Source organism: Pseudopodoces humilis, chromosome 23 (assembly GCF_049639895.1).
Source record: "Pseudopodoces humilis isolate 2021_Gansu_Grassland_sample_001 chromosome 23, ASM4963989v1, whole genome shotgun sequence".
In the NCBI taxonomy this organism is placed as follows: domain Eukaryota; kingdom Metazoa; phylum Chordata; class Aves; order Passeriformes; family Paridae; genus Pseudopodoces; species Pseudopodoces humilis.
In genome coordinates this window covers 1,301,597-1,324,362 of record NC_142222.1, presented here as the reverse complement: position 1 = coordinate 1,324,362, position 22,766 = coordinate 1,301,597, and the positions used below count along the sequence as shown (strand labels likewise).

The 22,766-nt window shown below is 58.6% G+C and overlaps 1 protein-coding gene across 2 annotated transcripts; it reads right to left on the bottom strand.

Annotated features, from left to right (window-relative positions):
- HNF1B (HNF1 homeobox B) lies at positions 1 to 22,477 on the bottom strand. Of its 2 annotated transcripts, none has more exons than XM_005525673.3 (9): positions 22,069 to 22,477; positions 17,623 to 17,822; positions 16,154 to 16,418; positions 15,303 to 15,544; positions 7,698 to 7,861; positions 4,990 to 5,122; positions 4,706 to 4,897; positions 4,193 to 4,311; positions 1 to 1,800 (listed from the first exon to the last, which is right to left on the bottom strand). In XM_005525673.3, exons 1-9 carry the CDS (start codon positions 22,404 to 22,406, stop codon positions 1,780 to 1,782), a joined length of 1,674 nt encoding a protein of 557 aa, XP_005525730.1. In that variant the 5' UTR covers positions 22,407 to 22,477; the 3' UTR covers positions 1 to 1,779. The 2 variants fall into 2 exon arrangements, with proteins under 2 accessions (XP_005525730.1, XP_005525731.1); XM_005525674.3 differs by having other exon boundaries at positions 16,154 to 16,340.
- Positions 22,478 to 22,766: the final 289 nt, after the last annotated feature.

Genomic DNA, 22,766 nt, shown 5'->3' with positions numbered 1-22,766 from the left:
ATTCCTGATGACTTATTCACCGTAGGGCAGCTCCTGTCAGTCCCAGCAAGGGTGAGGGTCCCACTGTGCCAGACAACTGAGTCAAAGAGCCTTTCTCAGCCCAAAGAGAGCATCCAGTGCTCTCCTTAGCATGGTGATCTGTCCATGGGCACCTCTGCTGCTGTCCACCTCTCTAAATCCCTCTCAGCAGTTGGCACATGGTACAAAGTTAATAAAGAATCAGCACAACTGGGAGTATTCAATCCATTTACAGAGAAGCAGGTACAGAGGAGCTCGTGTCTCACAGAGGGCAGACGATGCCTTTAACAGCTTCCATGGCTTTGGGAGGTTGGACTTGGGCACCCAAACTCCTCCAGGGCTGTGGTGTGTGTCCTGTGTTGGGCTGGACCTGCCCTCACCACGGCGCTGGGATCATTCCCAAGCTGCAGATCTTTCTGTGGAGCTTTCCGTGCAGGAGCTGCTGCCAGGTGGGACAGGGCAGCAGCTGGAGTGTTCATACCATGGCCCATATTCCATCCATCCATCCATCCATCCATCCATCCATGGCACCATGAGGACGAGAGCACCCTGTGCACTGCTAAGGGTGGAGCCAGAAAGGTCCATCACCAACTGCTGAAGGTGGAAAGAAGCCACCTGTACTGGCCATTTACTGGGCAGGAGATGAGGCAGTAACTGAGCACACAGCCCCTTCTGTGCCCTGAGGGAGGGGAAAAGGGAGACAGTCTCTGAGCCCAGCTGGGGATGATCCCATCAGAATTCCGTGTGGCCTCATTCACTCTGTAGCAGCAAATGCTCCTGGCTCACCTGGAAGCTGCTGACACTTCCCAGCAGCTGGATGTGTTCACCAAGCTGCCGAGTCCTTCCCCACCACCCCAGAGCCCATCTCAGAGTCCCCAAAAGCAGGGAAGTCCATTGAGATTAATTTGTAGTCGCAGCTGTCCCCACATGGATCATCCAGGTCCTGCAGGGCTCCGCTCAGCTCACCCCGTGCTCCCCTTCACGTGGGATGTCACGGTGCAGGGGACACGTGTCTGCCTGTCCTCCTGCACAGCAGAGCCCAGTGCTGCCTGACCACAGTCCTTGCCAGCCCCAGGATTGGAATTAACTCATTTAAAGGAAAAAGAGAAATACAAAACCAAAACCAGCCGCAGCTCTGACCTTTACCATAAAAAAAAAAAATGGAGAAAGAGAAGATATTCGGGACCAATATATACAGATGGGGGAATTGCACTTAATTACAATAGTTTACATCCATTGGACAAAATTTACTTATTTTTTATATAAATCTCTATGTATAGGAGTGGGGAGGGGGCAGGATGGAGCAGACTGTACCTATATTTACAGTTTAATTGGCTCAGTTCAACAACACATGCAATTCCTCCCCTCCAAACGCCAAGTAACAGACCCCGGTCCCTCTCAGTCCGCCGAGTGGAGGAGTATAACTTAGACATGATCCATCTTCCCCTTCCGCCAGTTCCCAGCACAGCTCGTGCCTTGTTCCTCGGGAGAGCCTCTTGGAAGGCAAATACTTCAGGAAAATAATCCCCAAGACACATCTTGGAAATACTGCGTGGAGGGAAGGAGAGGCAGGTCCCGGGTGGGCACCGCGGCTCCGGGCTGGTCCCCGGCGGGCTCGGGAGCCCCGGCTCCGTGTCGGGCTCCTCGCTGCTGGGCTGTGCTCTGGCAGGCGACTCCCGGGCTGTGAGCGCAGCTCGCCCTCGGGATGTTGTGGAAAATAAGATCCCGTTGCTATGTGCAAAAGCAGCGAGGTGTGGAGCATCACCAGGCTTGCAGGGGACACTGGGGAGGGAGAGAGAGCAGCACGGTGAGCGGCGGGGAACGAGGCAGGAGGAGGAGGCAGCACCACAAAGCATTTGGAGGCATCACCTCCTGCACTGCTCCGTGACCTTGGTGTTGCCCTGCTCAGCCCCGAGCCCTCCCTGGCACCCCTGTGGGGGAGGCAGTGGGAAAATACTTCCTTAGGCAGCTATCGTCACCCCCTCCCAAACACAGTAACACTAAAGAAGGTCCTGTTTGTGCCCAGGCTGTGCCACGCAGCCCAGGAGCAGCCAGGCGAGAGGCTGAGCTCGGCCGGGCTGGGAGCGGTGCCGGGGGCTCATCGCTGTCCCCCAGCATCGCTCTCCTCTCCAGGGACAGAGCCAAGCACTCTTCCACAAGATGTGGCCCCTGCCACATCCATCCCACTGCAGAGGCCCCTTCTCCATCCCTCTCCATCCCTGGGGTCCCCGCAGTGCCCGGTGGGCGGGGGCCAGGGGTGGGGTGACCTTGCGGGCTGGAGCGCACAGCAAACATCGTCAGGCGGAGATAAGGAGACGCCAGGAGCCTCCCGTGACATGTCATTAGGGACTGGCCGTGGCTATCAGGTGTTTGCCAACGTAATAAACATGGTGGCTCGGCCTCAAGCGTTGTCAAAGGAACCGGGAGGTATTTGCCCCTTCCAGGTCTAATAACAATATCTGATAAGAGACCCACAGCAAGCGAGAGCAGAGCTGGGGGGGGACCAGGGACCTCCCTCCAGCTCTGTCCCCCCGGCTGGACCTGGAGCAGCCACCTCCACCACGGAACAGGTTTTGGGGTCTGGTGAGGGCTGCCTGCCTTATGCCAAGGCAATGTGTGCAGGAGCCAGGGCACAGCCCCTGGTAGCCCCAGTCAATGACAGAAACCCAAATCACCAAAAATATTTAGGTATTTGAGCAATTTGGGTGGTGAGCAACATTTATGGGGCCCCCATGCTGCGTCTGTCACACTTCATTCACCTCTGGCTAATGAAACTGCTGACCAGCAAGAAAGAAAACCATGTCCAAAGATAAATTTTTCCAGCTGTAGCTTGGGCATCGAATGGTTGGCAGGAAAAGAGACCCCGGGGGCTGGGAGGGTTTGCTGTTGGAGACAGGTCAGATCCTGCCCTGGTGCTTGCAGGATGTTTATCATGTATTGGGGGTAATGGGGGGGTGGGTGCCCCTTCACCACAGCAGGTGAAGGGTCCTGGCCCCATATCCCCCCCTCCTCAGCCACGACACCTCCTCCTGCTTTAATTAAAGTGCAAAAACGTGGTGGAGGCAGAAAGCCCTGGGAGCCCCAGCCCCGTGGGCAGAGCTGGTCAGGGTAGGGTGATCGCAGGGCCCGGAGGCAGCGGGGATGGCCGGGCTCTATCTCCCTGCCAGGGACATTTCCTGTGTCCCGGGGCTGCCCGGCCAGCCCGGCATCAAAGGCAGGAGAGCTCGATTAATCAGGGGCAGTTCGGGCTGAGCGCGCAGCAGATGGGCCGATAAAGCTGCACGGAGGAAATGGAGCTCGGAGGGGCGGCCGTGCCTGAATGGTCACCCTGAGTGGGACCCCGGGGAGGTGGCATTCGTGACCCCTTCCCAAGCACCCCAAACCCCCCACGTCTCCCCTTTGCAGCCCAGCCCCTTCCTTCAGCCTCGCCAAGGATCCCACAGCGATGCCGGGGGGGGGTCTCAGAGCAATCCCACACTGTATTTACTCTGTGGTCATTGCAGACATTTTTTTCCTGTCCCCTGTCAAACCTCGGGAAGAAAGTTTATCTGAATGCAAGTTCAAGGCTCTCTCTTATTTATCTAGCGATCAATAAGGGCCACATATTTCCCACAGTCCCCAGAACTGGCTCTCAGAAAGGGACTATTGTCTAAGGAAAACCTCACACACCTGATTTGAACCAGGATAAGTCCGGCCCTACACCTGCAGTGGGCAGATGATAAAGGTTTATGGGCTGGGGGAAGTTGGGGAGCCTTGGACTCCACTTGACTCCAACCACGGTTGATCCCCCTGGGCACAGGCAACAGAGCCTGCTTGGCTCTACCTCCTCAGCCCCAGCAGGATGCTCCCACTCTCATGGAGTTGCCCCAGGGATGGGCAGGTACCACCAAGTGTCAGACAAAATCGCCCAAATCCCCAGCACGCCACCTGCAAGCAGATGTTTCAGAAGGGGCTGGGATGTGGTCCTCATCCTCAGAGATGTGGTTCTCATCCTCAGAGATGTGGTTCTCATCCTCAGAGATGTGGTTCTCATCCTCAGCTTCCCACGAGCGGAGCACAGGCAGCACGATGGGGTCTCTGCTCTCCCACCTCCAGCCCCATATCCAGAGGGGGAAAAGCTCCAGCCCACCTTCCCCTGCACCCCGTGCCCCCTCACAGCCCCGTGGGTCGTTACCTGCTTGCTGGAAGACATGTTGGTGAGCGTGCTGATGCTGCTGGTGTCCGTCACCACCATGGCCGAGGGGAAGCGGGAGGTGTGGGAATACTGGGGAGGCTCCTGTTTGTGCGCGTACACTGCGGACAGCGGGGGACAGGTCAGGGAAAAGCCACCCCAGCCCTCGCTACGGCAGCTCCAGGGGTGGGAGCGGGCAGCAGGGACACAGGGATGAGGTTAAACAAGCCAGGGGAGGAACCCACCGCTTCCCTCCATTCCCAGGCGGCAGCTCGCCCCCAGAAACCCGCGGGGACCGAGGGGCTGTGGCTGCACCAGACGGATGGAGCGGGGGAAGGAGGGGATGAGGCAGGATGTGACCACCCTGCCCTGCTGAGCATCCCATGGGCTGGAGCCACGAGAGAGGGGCAGCAGCCAAGGCTGCCAGCTTGGGCAGGGGAGAGCAGGAGGAGAGCACAAGCCGATTTCCCGTCTGAATTCATTTCCAGGTCCCTCTGCAGCTTCCCCAGCCCTTACTGTGAGAGTTCTGCAGCTGGGTGACGGTGGCCATGAAGGGCTGCTGCGGCATGTGGCCGGGGGACTGCTGCATCAGCGGCTGCTGGTGCGGGCTGTGCAGCTGCTGCGAGAACTGCACCGGCTGCAGGGCTGCCAGGCTGCCAGCCACGCTGTTGATGACGGGGACACTCTGAGCCTGGGAGGTGTTCAGACCTGGGAGCAGGGAGAGAGCAGAGGGGGCCGTCAGGAGCGGGCAGCGTCACCTCCCCGTCACAGGGCAGGGGACAGGGGAGAACTGGGCTTACTCTGGGCGATGGCCATGACTCCCGAGAGCGGCGTCATGATGAGGTTCTGGGATTGCTGCGGGTTGTGGTGGGACAGGCTGTGGATGTTGGTCAGGGTGCTAACCGGGGGCAGCCCGCCCCCCGACACGGAGATCTGCAGGGCAGGACAGGCAGTGTCAGAGCTCATGGGGACATGGGGGGCATCAGCAGAGCCCTCTCCTCAGAGTCCCGCTGGGGCTTCACCCCCCACACCCCCACGGTGCAGACCCTGACTGCAGCACTTCCCCTGTGTGTTAATATACAGCAAACCAGCTTTGGGAAACACTTTGCTGGCACTGGCTTCCAGCTCCACTGGAGCATGGCACCAGAACACGGCACATCCCAAGCCCTTGCTGTTTTGTACCCCAAGTCCAAGCTCCAGCCCACAGGGACAGCTGAGGGCTCTTGACACTCATTAACTTTTAACCAGTGTACTTGTAGGGGAAATGGGACCTATAAACTCAGGAAAGTGAAGAAAAATGACAGAAAGCAGATGAAAAGGGCCCCGTGGTGATGATTTTAGTCACCAATCTGGCAGGATACCGGTGAGACGGGAGTGGGTGAGCGCAGACAGAGCCAGTGCCCAGGCTTTTGGGCCAAAGTTTAGGGATCAGACAAAGGCACTTGCTGTGTGCTGTGAGACTGGAGCTGGTCCCCAGGACATGTAAGTGCCTTGTTTCTTTAGTTGCTGCACCTTCCCCTAATCCCTGTCGTTAGCCCTCTTGCACTGAGTGACCTCAATCCCAACCCAGGGCCATCCCTGCAGCCCTTCAGGTGACATTTCTGGACACCCGTTCCGAGCACCTTGTTTATTTTGCACATGTGAGCTGGAGATAGCAATTGAAACAAATCCATCAATAAATTCCAAAGCCCGGGAGTGACTCACATTTCCTGATCCGGTATTTTCCACTTTCAAAGTCCCTTCAAGGCCGCATTACACCACACTCGGCTGCACAAGTCAAACAGCTCCCGGCAAGCACACGCTGCTCGCCTGCAGCCCCAGCTCCTCTCACAGGCTGTTTAGCCCCAGAGCACTGCACCTGGCTTGTGCATGACTGGAAAAGACCCTCCAGGCACTGGACCCTCAGGGTAGACCCTCTGGCACTAACACAGCTGAGGCAAACACTGGAGCATGAAAGAGTGAGCCACAGGAGATTTCTGGTGCCTCAGCAACGCTCCTTCCTGAAAGATGCCGCAACTTCCTTGGCAGCTCCTTGTTTCATGTGGGGCATTAAAGGCACATGTTTACTCACTAGAAACCACAGCCTACAGCATATTTCTATTAAATCACTTGCAAGCACCAGCTAGCCCTGCCTGGAGATCAGAGATAAGCTGGCAGAGCCGCGGTCCCGCGCGGTCCCCACGGCGCTGGGCAGTGTCTGTGCCTTGGGCAGAACGCAGCAGGGCCCTTCTGCTGCACTTTTCCAAGTGGCTTTTCCCAGTTTCATCTGCTCCCTTCCCTTCTCCCGTGCTGCCCAGCCCCTTCTGGGGGTCTCTGTCCTGGTGCCAGGAGCTGGCAGGGGGTGCTGGCATCACCTGGTCCTTGGGGATCCCCGCCCTGGCACTGCGGTGCCGCCGCTGCCTTTATCCCTGACTCATTTTATGGCTTCCAGGCTGAGGGTTATGAGCCTCAACACACCCCGGAGGTGATCTGGGCGTGCTGGGCCAGAGGGAGTGGGCTGGGGGGGCTGGGCTGTTGCTCTGCAATGTCCCCCCAGCTTGGCAGAGGACACTTGGCTTCGCAGGGTGAGTGCCAGAGCCAGAGGGGCTGCACAGAGACCCTCTCCAGCCAGGAGAAAGGCACAATGAAATGGGGCCATAGCTGAGGGACAGCGAGCCCCTCCGTGGCCACCCAGCTTTGCCAGGAGACCGGCGGGATGGCCCGGGAGGGACAACCCTCTGAAAATGGAAGTGAAAACCGGGGAAGAACCAGCTTGGCCCCGTCACCCAGTGCCATGTTTGACTTTCGATTTCAGCAGGAAAAAACTCCCGGAAAAGCAGCAGCTGCAGGCAAACCTCTGCCAGCCTGCTCCAGGGACGGGCTGTGCTCTGCTATCCCACCCTGCTCCTGATCCTCCTCCTTGCCCTGCTCCTTCACCCACTCCTCCAGGGGCTTTGCACCAGGCAGGGGCACCCCGAGCGCTCAGGTCCTGCAGCAGCAGTGTGGGGACATGTCCAGCACCACAGGGATGCTGATGTCCCATCTCCACTCGTGCCATGCTGAGGATGACAGCTCTGCCCAGCAAAGCCCCCACAGCAGAGCCCCAAGGACGTGGCACAGGGGAGGGGGAGAGGCAGGAGCTGTGAGGCCAGAGCCAGCATGAGCAGCCTCAATCCCCTGGGTGATGCCTGGGACAAGAAGGTCCCTGCTCACAAGGAGAGCTCTTCCCAAACTTGGGAGGGCTTATGGAAAAAGTAATGAATGGGTATTTTATCGATACCGTGTCACGGGCAGGGGAAAGCAAACAGTGATCCACCCAGCGCCTTCATCCTGCGATCAATGAAGCCAGATCCATCTCGGAAAACACTCCGTGTCCCACCGGGAGCGGGACAGCGGCACCCTCGTCCCCCACAATGCCCCATTGTTCAGCCCGGGCCGCGTGTGAAACCCGGGGAAAGCGTGTTTGCTCTGCCCGCTGGGCCCTCTTATCTTATCAGCGCCGCCGCCACAATGGGCCAGGTGTACTCACCATTTTACCTTCGGGAGACAGCAAACCGTGGCCCGGGTCCAGGCTGGCCGGGGAGACCTGCTGCAGGACAGCCTGGCTGGTGGTGACCATGGCACCGCTGCCGTGGTGGCCGATGGCCCCCGAGGACGCCGCCTCGCCACTCGCCGCCTGGCTGTAGCGGACCCCTGCAAAACACAGCCCGCATCGGCATCACCCGGAGAGCCAGGGGGGTGTCCCGGGTCCTGCCGACCCCCTCAGCCCTCCCACAGCCCCCTGGCACAAGCACGCAGATGTGGACACGCTCCCGACGAGTCCCTTCCTCCAGCAGCGCTTCCCAGCCTGTCCCTGTCCTGGAATCTGCTGGAATTCCCGTGAGGATGGCTGGAGCTGCAACCCCACACTGCCCAGTGCCACCAGGGGGGAAATGACCCCACCTGGGCCCGTGGCCCCACGCCCACCTGCACCCCTCGTGTTCCATCTGCACAGTTCGCACCCCTCCTGCAAAGTCCTGCCGCGGCTCTTGGGGACCCTGCACCACGAGGAGCGACCCTGCAGCCTCCATCTCATCCCTCTGAGGCTCTCCCGCAGCCCCCAGCCATCCCCAGCTGCCCAGCTCCCAGATCCACGGCTCCCACTGTTTTCTCAGGCCCTTCTGCATCCGATTCCCTCTCACCACCCTCTCCAAAAGTGTATGATTAACAGAGGGACCAGACACACACCAACCCCCAGAGCAGACCCCAGCCCTCCACTGCCCTGGAGGGAAATCTGGCCCCAGCACTGGTCTTCTATATAAATATATTTAATTTGGCAAAAGCACCCCACACTGATAACCATATGATCAGCCATGTGTCATGGAAAGGCATCTACAGATCACAAATAATTAACTGAGGAAAATCCATGGGAAACAAAAGTGTCTTTTACGGGGCTGCCTTGACAACTACAGCAAAAAGCCATTTATTAGGAGGAGCCCAGCCCTGTGCTCCCAGCCAGACTTACTGAACTGCTCTGGGATCGAAGTGGTGCATGATGGACAGACAAACCACGGCTCTGCTGGGGAAAAAACCCGTGGTGGCAAAGCCTTGCCAGCCACCATGAGCATCACCCACCCGTGACCCCGGCCACTGCACAGGGACACTGGGGACAGCCCCTCAGAACCACAGGGGAGGTGCAGGTGGAGGATGCTCTACTCCAAAATTAATCTCTGAACCAAGGCAAAACAAAGAAATAATAACTGGAGTGCAGGAGCTTTCCACCAGCTCCAAAATCATCTGCCCAAGCACAGACCCACACACACCCTCCACCAAAACCACAACACAGCCACTCCGTAATCGCCTCCGAGTTTTCCCCATCAGCTGGTTAAACACGACCCGCAGATAGGAATCTCCTCACCATGTCTGGTTCCTGATGATTTCCCAGCAAACCCCTTTATCCCTGATAATAAAAGAATGTCCTCTGGCAGGTGGATATTTGCCGGCCCGAGTGGACGTCCCTGCCATGAACAGGGTAAACATTACTCAACCCGGGCACTGTCACACACATTCCTCCCGTGGCCCCGGCCCTGCAGAGGGTGCTTCACTCTGGGCCGGGATCCCGGCACTGCTGAAACAATGGGAGGGGAGATAAAATAAAGCTCTTTCTTCTGGGTGCGATCTGAGAGATAGACGAGAGCGCAGACGGCTCCTCTCGCAAAGGAAATTAGAGTTTCTGCTGAATTCAAGCTCTTCTGGGCTCAGTAAGAACAACAAAAAAAGTCCATTCTAAATGCAAAATCATGCCCTATCCAGCTGAGGGGGTGATAACCCATGAGCAAAGCCACCCAAGGCTCTGAAGTTGACTTCAAAACACACAAGAGGTGAAATGCTGATTTCCAAGCTCTTCCTCACATCCCCAAGGACAAGACTTTGATTGTTTGAAGAACAATAACCAGCGCCGAGATTCCCAGATAGGCTGGGGACTGAGATTTTGGGTCTCTAGATAAAGCCACTGATGACTCTGTGTCTTGATGAAGAGTCTTGATGAAGATTAACTCTCCCCAGGAGAGCCAGGCTGGGCTCTGGGCTGGTGACAGCAGTGCCACTCTCCAGCCCCACCAAGGCCCCTGCTCAGAAGCTGCTTGCTGGGCTGGGAGAAGCCTCCTGCCAGGGCTTCCTTTAGGAAACATCAATCCTCACTGGGTTTTCCCCATTCTCACAATGGGAGGGGTGTTATTACTGATGTGTCCCCAGGGTGGGCTGGATTTGGGCAGATCAGATCATTAATATTGGGAAGGCACTGCTGCTGTTGTCAGCGCTGTAACACACGGAGCTCCCTGGTGATAGGGGTGCCCTTCCCCTGAGCTCCCCAGGCTTCCCTCAATCCCTGAGCCCTGGGATCCTGGCAGCACAACCTCTGGGAGCTCCCCACAGAGCCCCCACAGCCGGGTGAACGCACGAGCACAGCTCCAGCTGCTTGCACCAGGGCTGAGGATTCCTCCCGGAGCGAGCTTTGGCAGCCAGGGTTTACAAGCTGGGCTCAGACAGCCATCAGAACCCAACACAACAGTTCTGCTGCTGCTCTCCTGTGCCTCCACAGCTGGAAGCAGCCCTTGTGCAAAGGGATTTATTCCCCCTCAGTCTCTTCCCGCGGCTGCTCAGGAGAAGAGCCTGGATGGGGATCACCAGGAATGGCCGTGGAGCCTTCCCTCCTCAAGGCTTTTTTTTTAACTGGAGCTACAGCCATAATATAAAATCTGTTTATGGGATGGGCCATTGTGTGGCCCCTGAGCTGCACAGCCTGTGAAATGTTTTACTGCTTTCCCCTGCCCCAGACGAGCCGCAGGGTCCGGCTCCCGTAGCCTTAACCCTGTTCCAGCCGATGGATGGGGAACGGGGAACGCAGCGTGACAGCCCCAGGGCAAGGGGGTCCTGGGCACCCAGAGACAGCCCCAGCACCTCCCAACTTCTCTGGGGCACCACACTCATCCTCCTGATTCAGTTTTTGGGGTAGGGGGATAGTAGAGGGAGTTCAGGGCAAGGATTGGTCTCTTTATCACTTTCATTGCAGCCTTGTGCCATTTTCTCAGCACACACCAGTCCTGTCCCTTTGGCAGGCACCAGCAGCAAAGCAGTTTAGCTCTGCTTTGCTTTAAGTTACATTTGATATTAATAAATTGTATTTTAAAAAGCCCCCCATTGTACTTTTAACTGTGTTTCCCACGCAGTGGGAGCCCTGCTGCCACCGTGCTACAGCACATCCCAACCTCGGCGTCTGCCTCTTCCCCCAGCTCTAGGCTGCACTTCTGCCCAGACCTTCACCAATGTCCTGCACATCACCAGCAACACCAAACCCCAAAAGAGACCCCAAAAATTCACCAGCAATCTGGTGGTGGCGGGGATCCAGCTCAGGTTCTGCCTGACCCCCAGGATGCTGCCACTGGCATGGACCAGGGTGTGGGAGTGGGCTGAGAAAAGGAAAGTGTCATTTTTGGGGTCGTGCTGGACTCAGTGATGCTTCACCCATTGACACTGTGGGCAGCCAGGTCGCTGATGGGACAGTTTCACCCTCCCAAAATTCAGGTCCGGGCAGCCCTGAGGGCAGCCCTGATTTCTGGGCTGCCACTCAAATTGTCCCTAAAGTGTTAATCTTGCTCAGTTACGGAGGTGCATAGTTTATATCCATTATAAACCCGTTTATGGGGACTAGACCCTCCCATTTCGCTGCTGTCATAAAGTTCTAATTACCCCCATAAAACAGGGAAAAGCTCCAAACAGCACACTGTACCCACTGAGCCCCACAATGTGCTCGACAGTAAAATATTACAGCTGCTGGCACCGGGTCCCAGTGAGAACCAGCACCCCAAGGAACACCGGGAAGCATCCAGGTACAAACCAGGGTACCCAGAGCCAGGGTTCGCTCATGGGCTCTTCTTTTAAAGGAAAATTAAAGCATTTCACTTGCCCTTTGGGTTTTAGGAAGAATCCCAAGGGTGGCACTGGGTTATTTTTATGTTTATCTCCATCCATAGAGATACCTAAATGTTTATGGATATATATAGGTAAGTAATGCATTTTAATATATATGTATGTACACATATATATCTATATAAGTATGATTGTTCTGATATTGCTCTGCTACTCTGATGTTTGCAGAGGAGGGAGAGAGGGAGAGAAAGGAGAGGGAGGGAGGGAGGGAGAGAAAGGAGAGGGAGGGAGGGAGGGAGGGAGGGAGGGAGGGAGGGAGGGAGGGGAGGGAGGGAAGGAGGGAGGGAGGGAGGGAGGGAGGGAGGGAGGAAGGAGGGAAGGAAGGAAGGAAGGAAGTGGCGGAAGGAAGGAAGGAAGTGGCGGAAGGAAGGAAGGAAGTGGCGGAAGGAAGTGGCGGAAGGAAGTGGCGGAAGGAAGTGGCGGAAGGAAGTGGCGGAAGGAAGTGGCGGAAGGAAGGAAGGAAGGGAGGGAGGGAGGAAGGGAGGGAGGAAGGAAGGAAGGAAGGAAGGAAGGAAGGAAGGAAGGAAGGAAGGAAGGAAGGAAGGAAGGAAGGAAGGAAGGAAGGAAGGAAGGAAGGAAGGAAGGAAGGAAGGAAGGAAGGAAGGAAGGAAGGAAGGAAGGAAGGAAGGAAGGAAGGAAGGAAGGAAGGAAGGAAGGAAGGAAGGAAGGAAGGAAGGAAGGAAGGAAGGAAGGAAGGAAGGAAGGAAGTGGCGGAAGGAAGGAAGGAAGGAAGGAAGTGGCGGAAGGAAGGAAGGAAGTGGCGGAAGGAAGTGGCGGAAGGAAGTGGCGGAAGGAAGTGGCGGAAGGAAGGAAGTGGCGGAAGGAAGGAAGTGGCGGAAGGAAGGAAGTGGCGGAAGGAAGGAAGTGGCGGAAGGAAGGAAGTGGCGGAAGGAAGGAAGGAAGGAAGGAAGGAAGGAAGGAAGGAAGGAAGGAAGGAAGGAAGGAAGGAAGGAAGGAAGGAAGGAAGGAAGGAAGGAAGGAAGGAAGGAAGGAAGGAAGGAAGTGGCGGAAGGAAGGAAGGAAGTGGCGGAAGGAAGTGGCGGAAGGAAGTGGCGGAAGGAAGTGGCGGAAGGAAGGAAGGAAGTGGCGGAAGGAAGTGGCGGAAGGAAGGAAGTGGCGGAAGGAAGGAAGTGGCGGAAGGAAGGAAGTGGCGGAAGGAAGGAAGTGGCGGAAGGAAGGAAGGAAGGAAGGAAGGAAGGAAGGAAGGAAGGAAGGAAGGAAGGAAGGAAGGAAGGAAGGAAGGAAGGAAGGAAGGAAGGAAGGAAGGAAGGAAGGAAGGAAGGAAGGAAGGAAGGAAGGAAGGAAGGAAGGAAGGAAGGAAGGAAGGAAGGAACCCTGAGCCCCCCATGGGTGTGGAGACCCCAGGACAGGGGTGCTGAGCCCCCCGGCCGTGGGGCTGGGGCTCTGCAGGGCGGGCAGCCCTTTGTATGCAGGGCGGGCGGTGCTTCCCCTAATCTCATCAATGCCCCGATTGTCTTCGGGGCTCTTGAAGATAAAAATGGCATAAGCCAGAGTCTACAGCATGGCACCGAGATAAAGCCCCAAGTGACCTTCAAATCAAACAGGGAACCAAGACCGCTGATAAAACCCAGAGTCAGGGAAAAGTCCAGCCTTGGAGAGGAGCCTCCGAGATAGAAAGGCTTTAAGTATTTACCTCCAAATAGTTAAAAACTTCAGCTCCAGGCTTGACAGATGGGTCCCCAAGCAGAGGCCGGAGGATGTTTGACTTTTACAGCTCTCATCCCTGCCCCGCTGTCATCCCGCCCTTTTGCAAGACCCCATTGATGTCCCGAGGAGAGGCGATCCCTCTTTGTCCACAGGCACGGGAGAGGTTTGCAGCTGCCCCACAGCTCCAGCCCCATCGTTTCCTGCCGGGGATGTCACGGGGGCCGGGTAGGGCAGGGACAGTGTCCCCGTGCTGTCATTAAGCTGTTAAGGCATTGAGCGGCCCAGACGCCGCCACATCGGGGCAAGGACAGTTCAAATCCCAGCATGGACAGCCAGGACGGGGTCAGCCAGGCAGCGGGGCCAGCACCGAATGTGCCCCGCCAGCAGTGGATCCCCAGAAATCTCCTGGAGGAGGTTCCAGCAGCGATGGACCCGGCGGTGTTTCGGGAGCTGGAAGCCTCTCGGACCCAGCTTGGTCCAAGCACCCTGGAGCAATTATGGCTCAGCTCCATCCCTGCCTGCTGCCCCCAAAGCAACCCTAAAACCCCACAGTGTCCCTTGCCGTGTCCATCTCCTCCTCCTCGGGATGGATACGAGCACCGACCGCCAAGAAACTCTCGCAGCCGAGCCCTCCTGACCCCTCCGGAGGGGCTCTTCTCGCAGCCATCACTCCTGCCCTGCTCAAAAGCCCCTCGGGAGGGGCTGTCACCGGCCCTATAGCCACGGCCGGCCCCTGCTGGCACCGCTCCGACGGGAAAATAAAGGTTGGGGCTTAACGGCCCTCCAGCCCCAAGATAAATGCCCGCGGTTACAGTAATTGCTGTCCCCTAATAGAAGAAAACAAAGGCTCTCGGGGGGTGCCCCATGTGCGCTGGCAGGCCGGGGGCACATCAAAGGCAGCGGGCTTCGTTCAAAGCCCCGGCTTAATTGTCAATTAAGCATGCACGGGGGACAACGCCGTGACAATGCGGGGCTGCATGCTGGTGGGGCATTGTGAAGCCCGCCGCGACACCGAAAACAGCTGATTCTGCTGACAATGTGCTTGTAGGGCACCTTGTAAGCAATCAGCCGCTGACAGGAGGGCAAACGTCCTCCCTGTCCCCGCATTGTGCGGGGCATTCCTGGGGCAGGGTCACATTTTGGTCACCGCTGGCTGTCCCCGGGATCTGCCGGCTCCTGCCAGGGCCGGGACCCCTCGGGGGGCTGCCAACAGCCGTGCTGGTGTCCGCAGGCACCCTGCCCTTCCCGGGGACTCTCCGCCACTCGGCTTCCTTTGGTTTGCCTTTGGAAAGAGCTGGGTGTGTGTTCGGGGCCGGGCAGGGTCATTTCCAGCCGGTGCCTGGTTCCAGCCTCCCCGGCCGGGCTGTGCCGGTGCCGGGGCTGTGTCCGAGGGGACGTGGGGCTGACCCCCATCACCCTGTCCTGCCGGGGCAGGTAAGGGATGGAGATCGTTCTCCCAACAAGGCTTCTGGCCCCTGAGCCCCCCGCAGTGTGCAGCCCCCTCCCCACGGCGTTATCCCCCGCTTCAGTCCCCAGGAGTTTTCGGCGGCTCTGCTCTGCTCCGCCCGGTCCTCGCTGGGGCACGGGGATGCTGCAGAGTCGTGCACCCAGCCCGGGGTGTCTCCAGCCTGCAGCGAGGCCAGGACACGCTGCCACACTCCCCTCGGGCACCCGGGACCGCGCTCCCCACTGGGCTACATCCCACGGGCCGGCACTGGCACGGGCAGCTCCTCCCGCCCTGCCCAGCCGAGCCCACACGGAACTCCCGTGAGTCAAAGCCATCGAACAAACACTGATTTATCCTCGGCATGACGGAAATCCAGCCCTCACCACGCGGCTGGCCCGGCCATAACACTGCCGTGACAGGACGTGCTCCTCTCCATCACCGTCCCTCCCTGAGGCTGGAAGCAGGGTGAGCATCCTCACACACCCAGCCCCGCGGGCTCAGCACCCCCAAGCTCTGCCATCCCCCCCCCCGAGCACCCCGGGCGAGCCTTACCTGGCATTTTGCTGGGCGGGGAGGCGCTGGGCTGGTTGTGGTGTGGGGAGCCGTGGGACAGCAGCAGGTTCATGCTGTGCGGGGGCTGGCCCGAGCTGTAGGCGTCCATGGCCAGTTTCTGGCGGAAAGCCTCCTCCTTGCGCCGGTTGGCAAACCAGTTGTACACACGGACCTCGGTGACCAGGTTGGAGCCCAGCCCGTGTGCCTTGGAGGGGGACACTCCTCGCTGCAGACATTCGGCCCTGCCAGCGCAAGGGAACACGTTGAAGTGAGGCTGCTGCTGCTGGGGGCAGGCAGGGGCCTCAGGACACAACAAATCTGGGGGAGTTCCAGCCCCTCCTGCAAGTCCACCTGCTCTCTTCAACTACAGCCATACTGTAAAGGCCATCCCTGCTCCCTCTGATATTGCTGGAACTCCACAGCATCCCTGTGCTATCCCCACAGCATCCCTGTGCTATCCCTGTGCTATCCCTGTGCTATCCCTGTGCTATCCCTGCTATCCCTGTGCTATCCCTGTGCTATCCCTGTGCTATCCCTGTGCTATCCCTGTGCTATCCCTGTGCTACCCCACAGCATCCCTGTGCTATCCCCACTGCAGCCCTGTGCTATCCCCACTGCAGCCCTGTGCTATCCTTGCAGCATCCCCATCACATCCCTGCCCAAGCATGGAGCTCACTCTGCCCCAGACATCACCCAGAGGGGCAAAGCATGGCAAGGAGAGGCCGGGCAGCTCGGCAGAGCTGTGCCATGAGCCGGGAGCCAGGCTGGTGAGCCGGGAGCCCGGCACCTGCCACGGCTGAGGCTGTGGGGCAGGGCAGGCAGTGCAGGCTGTGTGGGGCAGCCCGAGTTACCTGTTGCACTCCTCCACCAGGGTCTCTCGTTCCTCCTTGCTGGGGTTCTTCTGGCGCTCGTAGGCTTGGTACAAGATTTGCTGGGAGGCCGGCCCCCACTTGAACCGATTGCGCCGCATCTTCTTGCTGGGGGTTTCAGAGCAGGCGTCGTCGAGCTGGGCAGCCCCCTGGTTCTGCTGATTGAACTCTGGAAAGAGAAACAGCAGCTGATCCTGACTGCCTTTGTCTGTCATATTTCCACAACCCTGGACTGTCTGGTTGAACTCTGAAAGAGAAAGGAGCAGACGTGAGCTGGCCTGTAGCCGCCGCTCGGAGTCACGGTCCCGCCGAGGCGGCCCCCCCGTGTCCCCTCCCGCAGCACCCCGAGCCCAGAGCGGGCTTTGGAGCAAGCCAGGTGCTCCCTGCCACCCACCCCAGCCCGCTGCCACCCCTGCTTAATGGGGAGGCATGTGCAGGGCATGCCTATGGCCATGCATATTCATGGGCAGGGCCCCTGCCAGCCTGCACTTGTTTTGGGAGGATTTTTCCAAGCAAGGAGCTGGGCAGGATGGCTGCGAAGCCCCCCGAGAGGGTGCCCCTCTCTGCTCACCCACAGCTCCCCTCCCGCTCCCCTCCCAGCCTGGTGGGACACAGCCCCGTGCCCGGGGCGGGCAGCACCAGAGGTGACCTTCGGCGGCCGCCTCAGCCCCGGCGCTTGTCACCAGGGCAGTAAAGGGAGATTAATGGGAGGGTTTTATTATTCCCAGTTTTGCAGGGGAATTCTCCCTCTTTTTATAATGGCTTTTCCCCCCGTGACGGGGGAGGGGAAGCCCAGGGCAAGGCTGGAGCAGGCTCTGTTTGCTCTAACGTCTCAAGGTGTGTTTTCAGAGCGATGGTATTTGGTGCTAAACTCTTCTCTGCACTTCCCAGCTGCTGGATATTGCATCCCTTTGGAGGAGGGAGGCAGAGCCCTTTCCTGGGGGCTGCCAGTGCCACTCGGGGCTGCTCTGAGAGCTCCGGGACAGATCCCAGGGCAGGCAACAACGGGAGAGGGGCTCACAGGAATAGTCCATGTGCTTGGTCAAAATCATCTGCATTTTAAACAGCACAGACTGCCCCAAACCCTGCTACAGACAGCAGCAATTCAGGGGGTTTTCATTTTCTCTCCCTACATTTTTTGCACTTACGAGCAGCCTGGAGAATAACAAGGAGAAGGAGCAAAGGTGTGAAAGGCACCTAATTGCGAGCCATCATTAATTGCTTTCCCAGCTCTAACAAACACAAATACCCAGGAATCCAGCTGAGCCAGGGGGAACCCTGCCACCAAGAGGGGCTCTCACCCACTCTTCCTGCACCTTAAATTAATTTTACTTGGAAAAGGGTTTTGGGGAGATGCTACACAGCTGGAGTCTGGGGGCTGTGCTGGTACCCAGGGGCAGGACAGGGACACAGGGACCCCCTCTCCCCCCACCATTCCCACAGGTACTTACGCCGGAGGATCTCCCGCTGCTTGCGGACGTACCACGTGTACAGGGCAGCTCTCTTCTGGGTCTTCATGGGGGTGCCCTTGTTGAGGTGCTGGGAGAGGTGGGACTGGTTGAGGCCGGTGACATCCACCACCTCCCGCTGCGGGATGTTGTGCTGCTGCATGTACCCCTTGATCATCTTCGCTGCCCGCCACGGGTCCTCACTGTGGGCAGGGAAACCAAGGGTTAATATCTGCTGCCAGGGAAAAGCCCCCAGTATTTGCTTCTTCCCATAATGGTAACTTTTCATTACTATTGCTATTATTTCTATTATTGCTGCTATTATTATTATTATTATTATTATTATTATTATTATTATTATTATTGTTGTTTCAGAAGGACACAAGATCCTCAGAGGGTTCCCAAAGGCCCCCACAACAGCCCTGTCCCATCCCAGGGCTGGCGGGATGGGCGCTCACATCCACGCCAGGGGTTGCCAGCCAGACTGTTCCCCCAGGGAGGGAGAAGCAGAGAGGATCCCAGTGTCCTGCTGGGACACACCAAGGTCTCACTGCTGCCAGCAAAGCTCCTCCAGGGAGAAGCACAGCCCACCCATGGACTGCTGCCGTAACGTGCAGCGCCATTTCTCCCGTGGGACATACACACGTGGATGGGCATGGGAAGCCCACCCTGGTCTCTTAATGAAGAAAGAGAAGTGCTGGGGATGCTTTTCCTGTCCCTGCTCATGGGTGCAGCACCTGCACCGTGCCCCGTGTCCCTGGGATCACCACGGGCTGGCAGGGACCCCTGCACAGCCACCCAAGCCCACCCGCCACGCTTGCTGTGTAGCTTCTTCCTTCCATTCCCAATGATCTAAAAATCTCAGTATCCCCTCAAAAGGGACCCTATTCCCTCTCTCCCACAGCTGTGCACGCACCGACCACATACAAAAGGCTGAGAAGCCAAGGTCAAACCAGGCACACAAACCCCGACGAGTCCCCAAAGGCAAAATCGAAACCAAGACCCCCAAAAATTTGGAGTCATTCCTGATTATTATTAAACACTTGAATTTGGCTCCTGTAGGATCCAGGTGTAAATGACTCTTCTCTAAATCACACTGCTTTACTGTCCTTGGGGTAGCTGATGCCGATTTAGGGTCTGCTTTGTTATTTTAGAACACATAAAATTACAGCTGAAAATCCAAATGCTGTCCGTGGTCTTTAGCTCCATCGAATGCCCAGTGTGACAGCAGAGGAACAGGCCAAAACACCTGTGTTGTATCCAAGACCCCAGGGTTTATTCTGGGCTAAAAGGGAGCACTTTCAGCACTGAAAAATCGGTGTGACCAGAGCTGGTCACAGTCCTGCACTCAAATAATGCGATACCCCAACGCCGCGCTTGCAACAACCGTCCGGCTGCTTTCCCAATTCTTTACTTAGTTTGGATCCTTCAACTTGTCAAGTGGATGAAAAAAATAAAAAAAAAAAGCCCAACAAGTACATTTCTTACTTGTTTTCCTGAATGCAGCTTGAAAACAAAGCTGGTTGGATCCACAGCAGAAGTACCGGAGCAGAGCCAAGCAGGGCTTTGTCACACCCCGGGCAGGAGCCACAGAGCTTTCCTGGAGTGGCTGAGCTTGTGCCCAGCCCTGCATCCTCCAGGCAGGGGAACCCCGCTGAGTATGGGGGTCCTTCCCGTGGGAGGGCTCCCAGGACAAGGTGGGAAGAGAGGAGGAGGATGAGGAGGAAAACGTCCTCCCAGCGGCGCCGGGCAAAGCCGCGCGCCCGAGCTGAGGGGCTCGGGCAGACCTTTGTCACAAGCGCTTCGTGTCGCCCAACTGATCCCACTAATTACTGATTAATAACAGGTTAATGAAACAGAGCTCATTATCATTTCTAAGAGCGGTTTGGTTCACAAGCGAGCCCAGGGCAGCGCTTTCTCAGAGTGAAACCGTGAGCCAGTCAATCACAGCACGCTTGGGAAATGTCAGATGAGTGACTCGGGGGCTACAGATGAGATTTGGGAATTCAAATAAAATTTGGCAATGTTTTGGCTGGAAAAATATCTGAGAATTAGCAAAAAAAAAAGTCCCAGAATTTCCCTCCATTTAATTGCCTTTAAAAAGGCTTCACCTTGACATTTCCATCGTGTTTCACACTTACACTTTCAAAACAATTATTCAGCTCTTAATTTCTGAGCAGTGATTTTTCCTTTACAAATCAACTTGACCGTATTCAAAAGGGTTAAACAACCTGAAACCAAACCCAAACATTTTGTTTCATGTTAAACAAAATGTTTGGACTTGACCCAAAATGAAACGTTTGAGTGTTTGTTTGGCCTCTATTTTTTTTTTCCCTTTCTTTTTTGGTAACCTAAAAAGCCAGAGAGGAAAACCTTTTGAGTCAACACCAGCCCTTTTTCTTTGATTCTGTCACCAAAATGAAATAAAACAAACATTAATAGTCCAGTCTTCAACAGGACTTTACTTACAAACAAAACCAAATCACCGACCCAGCACAGGAGTGCTTTCTAATACTGGAAAACCAGTTTATAGCCCTGGCTCCACAATCCTTCTCCACCAAAGTAATGGAAAGGTGTTTTTCTTGCACAAAATTAGCCCCACAAAGCCTGGCTGCCAGTGCTGCCCAAGAAAGAGCCATTTCCCCATTCAGCCTCACATACAGGCCAGGGGCAAAGCCTGTTCCTCTTCCCAGGGATTCCCAGACCAGCTCACCCATTTTGTCAACCTCCAAACCAGGTAAATACACTCCACATCCTCAGAGAAATATGCCAAGAATTTATACAGAAGGATTATAAACCTGGCTCCCTGCAGAAATCACATCCTGGTCAGCATCTCCCTGCACACCAGGCTCTGCACCCCCCACACCTTTTGGGGTGCTTTTGCTGGGTCCCCAGGGCTGGTGGCTTTCCCCAGGTCCCCAGCCCATGGATGGGACCGGCTGTTCCCTGGTGAGGACTGGGTGAGCCCCGGCAGGTGGGATGGGCAGGGAGGGAGCCCTGGGGTGTCTCTCCCACAGCTGGGAGCTGAGTGGGAAGCAAAGCCCAGCCCAGGGCCCCGGCGAGCTGCAGGGCTGAGCGGCCCCAGGGATGCGGGAACAGCCCGAGAGTGAGCCTGCCCCGGTTGGGACACCAGAACTGGGGGTTCAGCCCCCCAGCACGGCTGCAGTCGCTGTCTCCTGGCTCCCCTACCCGCTCCCTCTCCAAGTACAAAGGCCTCTCTCAGAGCAAACACGAGCTCTTTGCAAAGGCTCCTCAGGGACATGTGCCCGCTCTTGTTTGCACCCAAGGCAAACTTTGCACAGAAACACCTGTGGGAGCACAGTGATCCCGGGGCCCGGCCCGCTCAGCGCCCCCGGCCACCGCGGCCACCCCGGGCATGGATGTGGCCACCAAGGAGGGCACCGGGGCCAGGTGGGAGCCGCCAGGGCTGAGGGGCTCCGTGCCAAGCAGGACGGGTGGGAACCCATCGGGAGAGGCCTGTGATGGATCCTCCCTCGCACGGAGCCCCTTTGGCACCCGGAGGGTCCCAGCCTGGGCTGGCACGGGTGACACTGCCCCGTCCCCAAAGAGGACCGGCTGGTGCCGGGACAGGACCGGAGCCGCCGGGATCCCGGGGTGTCGAGGGGAAGATTCGGGGCTGTCCCCGGGCTCTGCAGGCTGCCAGAGGGCACGGGCACACGAACGGAGCCCGAGGTGCCCCCGCCGCACTCGGGGACTCCCACCGGCTCCCACCGGCGCCGCTTCCCCGGGGCTCCGCAGCGCGGCCGGTGCCGCCCGCGCCCCCACGGGCCGGGGCAGCCCGCCCCGCCGAGCCCGGGGCTGCCCCGTTCAGCCCGGCCCGGCTCGGTTCGGAGCGGAGCCGCATCTCGGGGTGGGCCGGAGCGGAGCCGCCGCCGTCGGGGGTTCCCTCCTCCTTCCCCGCTCCCGTCCGCTTTACAACCCCGGCAATGAATAACCCTCCGGCCCGATCGCCCTGATCGCGGCCCTTTGTGTATCTTTCTGTTGATGATTTATAGAAATAAATTAATAACGCCCCGGGCTCCACGTGGTGCGGTTTATGTTTGGAGCCGCCGGCGCGGAGGGACGGAGCCGGCGGCCGGTCCGAGTCCCCACGGCCCCGGCACCCCCGGCCCCGCCGCGACCGGAGCCGGGCAGCCCCGACGGGGCGGTGGAGGTGGCCGAGGGCCCCGGCTTCCCCCTGCCCGCTGCCCTCCGCCGCGGGGTCCCGGCAGCGCCGGGCAAGGGAGCGCCGGGAGCCGCCACCGGCCGGGACGCAGCGAGCGGGGAGCGCCGGCACCGACCGCGGGGCGGGCAGGGAGCGCCGGGGCTCCTCACCGGCTTCGACACACCGGGAACGACCCCCGGGCGGGGCGCTCGGGGCCGGGCCCGTCGGTCCGAGCGCCTGCGGGCGGCTCCCGGCGCGGCGCGGGGTGCGCCCGGTGCCGGTACCTGATCATCCTCTCCACCTCTGCCCGCTGCTCCACGGCCTCCTCCGTGTTGAGCGACTGCAGCTCGCGGAGGATCTGCGGCGTGTCAAAGTCGTCGCCGTCCTCGGAGCCCTCGTCGCCCGAGAGCTTGCCCTTGCCGTGCCCGTTGGCCAGCGGCGGGAGGGCGGCCCTGCCGTCGGGGGGCCCGCCGGGAGACAGCGGAAGGCTCTCCAGCTTGACGCCGAAGCCGGCGGCGGGCACCATGTCCTCCAGGGCGCGGATCAGCCCCTCCTTGGTGGCCCCGGAGCTGAGCAGGGCGCCCAGCAGCTCCCGTTGCAGGGCGCTCAGCTGGGACACCATCCTCCCGGGGCCGCGGCTCGCCCGCCGCTCGCCTCCCTCCTCCCCGCTCCGCCCCGGCCGCGGCTGCTGCGGGCCGCGGGCCGCGCTCTACCAAGCCATGACCGCCACCATAAGGCATTATACCTTATGCAAATCAGCGCCAAGGCCTCTCCTCCGGCCCCCGCCCCGGCCCGGCACGGCTCGGCCCGGCCCTTAGCGCCCGCCGGGGCGGACTTTGCCTCGCGGCCGGCGGGAGGCCCCGGGGGAGCGGCGGGGGCAGCGCCGGGCGGGACGCGCACGGGACGGCGGCTCAGAGCGCCTCGGACCCGGCTGCCGTCGGGGGTCCCGGTGCCGGTCGCACCCCGGGAAGGGAACGCCTTT

Bases quoted from the DNA above. Each gene is read 5' to 3' on its own strand.
- HNF1B (XM_005525673.3), bottom strand. From the start codon at position 22,406: ATGGTGTCCCAGCTGAGCGCCCTGCAACGGGAGCTGCTGGGCGCCCTG. The intron at 17,823-22,068 runs GTACCGGCACCG...CCCTGCCCACAG, and splicing joins GAGGTGGAGAGGATGATCAG to TGAGGACCCGTGGCGGGCAG. The intron at 15,545-16,153 runs GTAACTCGGGCT...TTGCGCTGGCAG, and splicing joins CTGGTGGAGGAGTGCAACAG to GGCCGAATGTCTGCAGCGAG.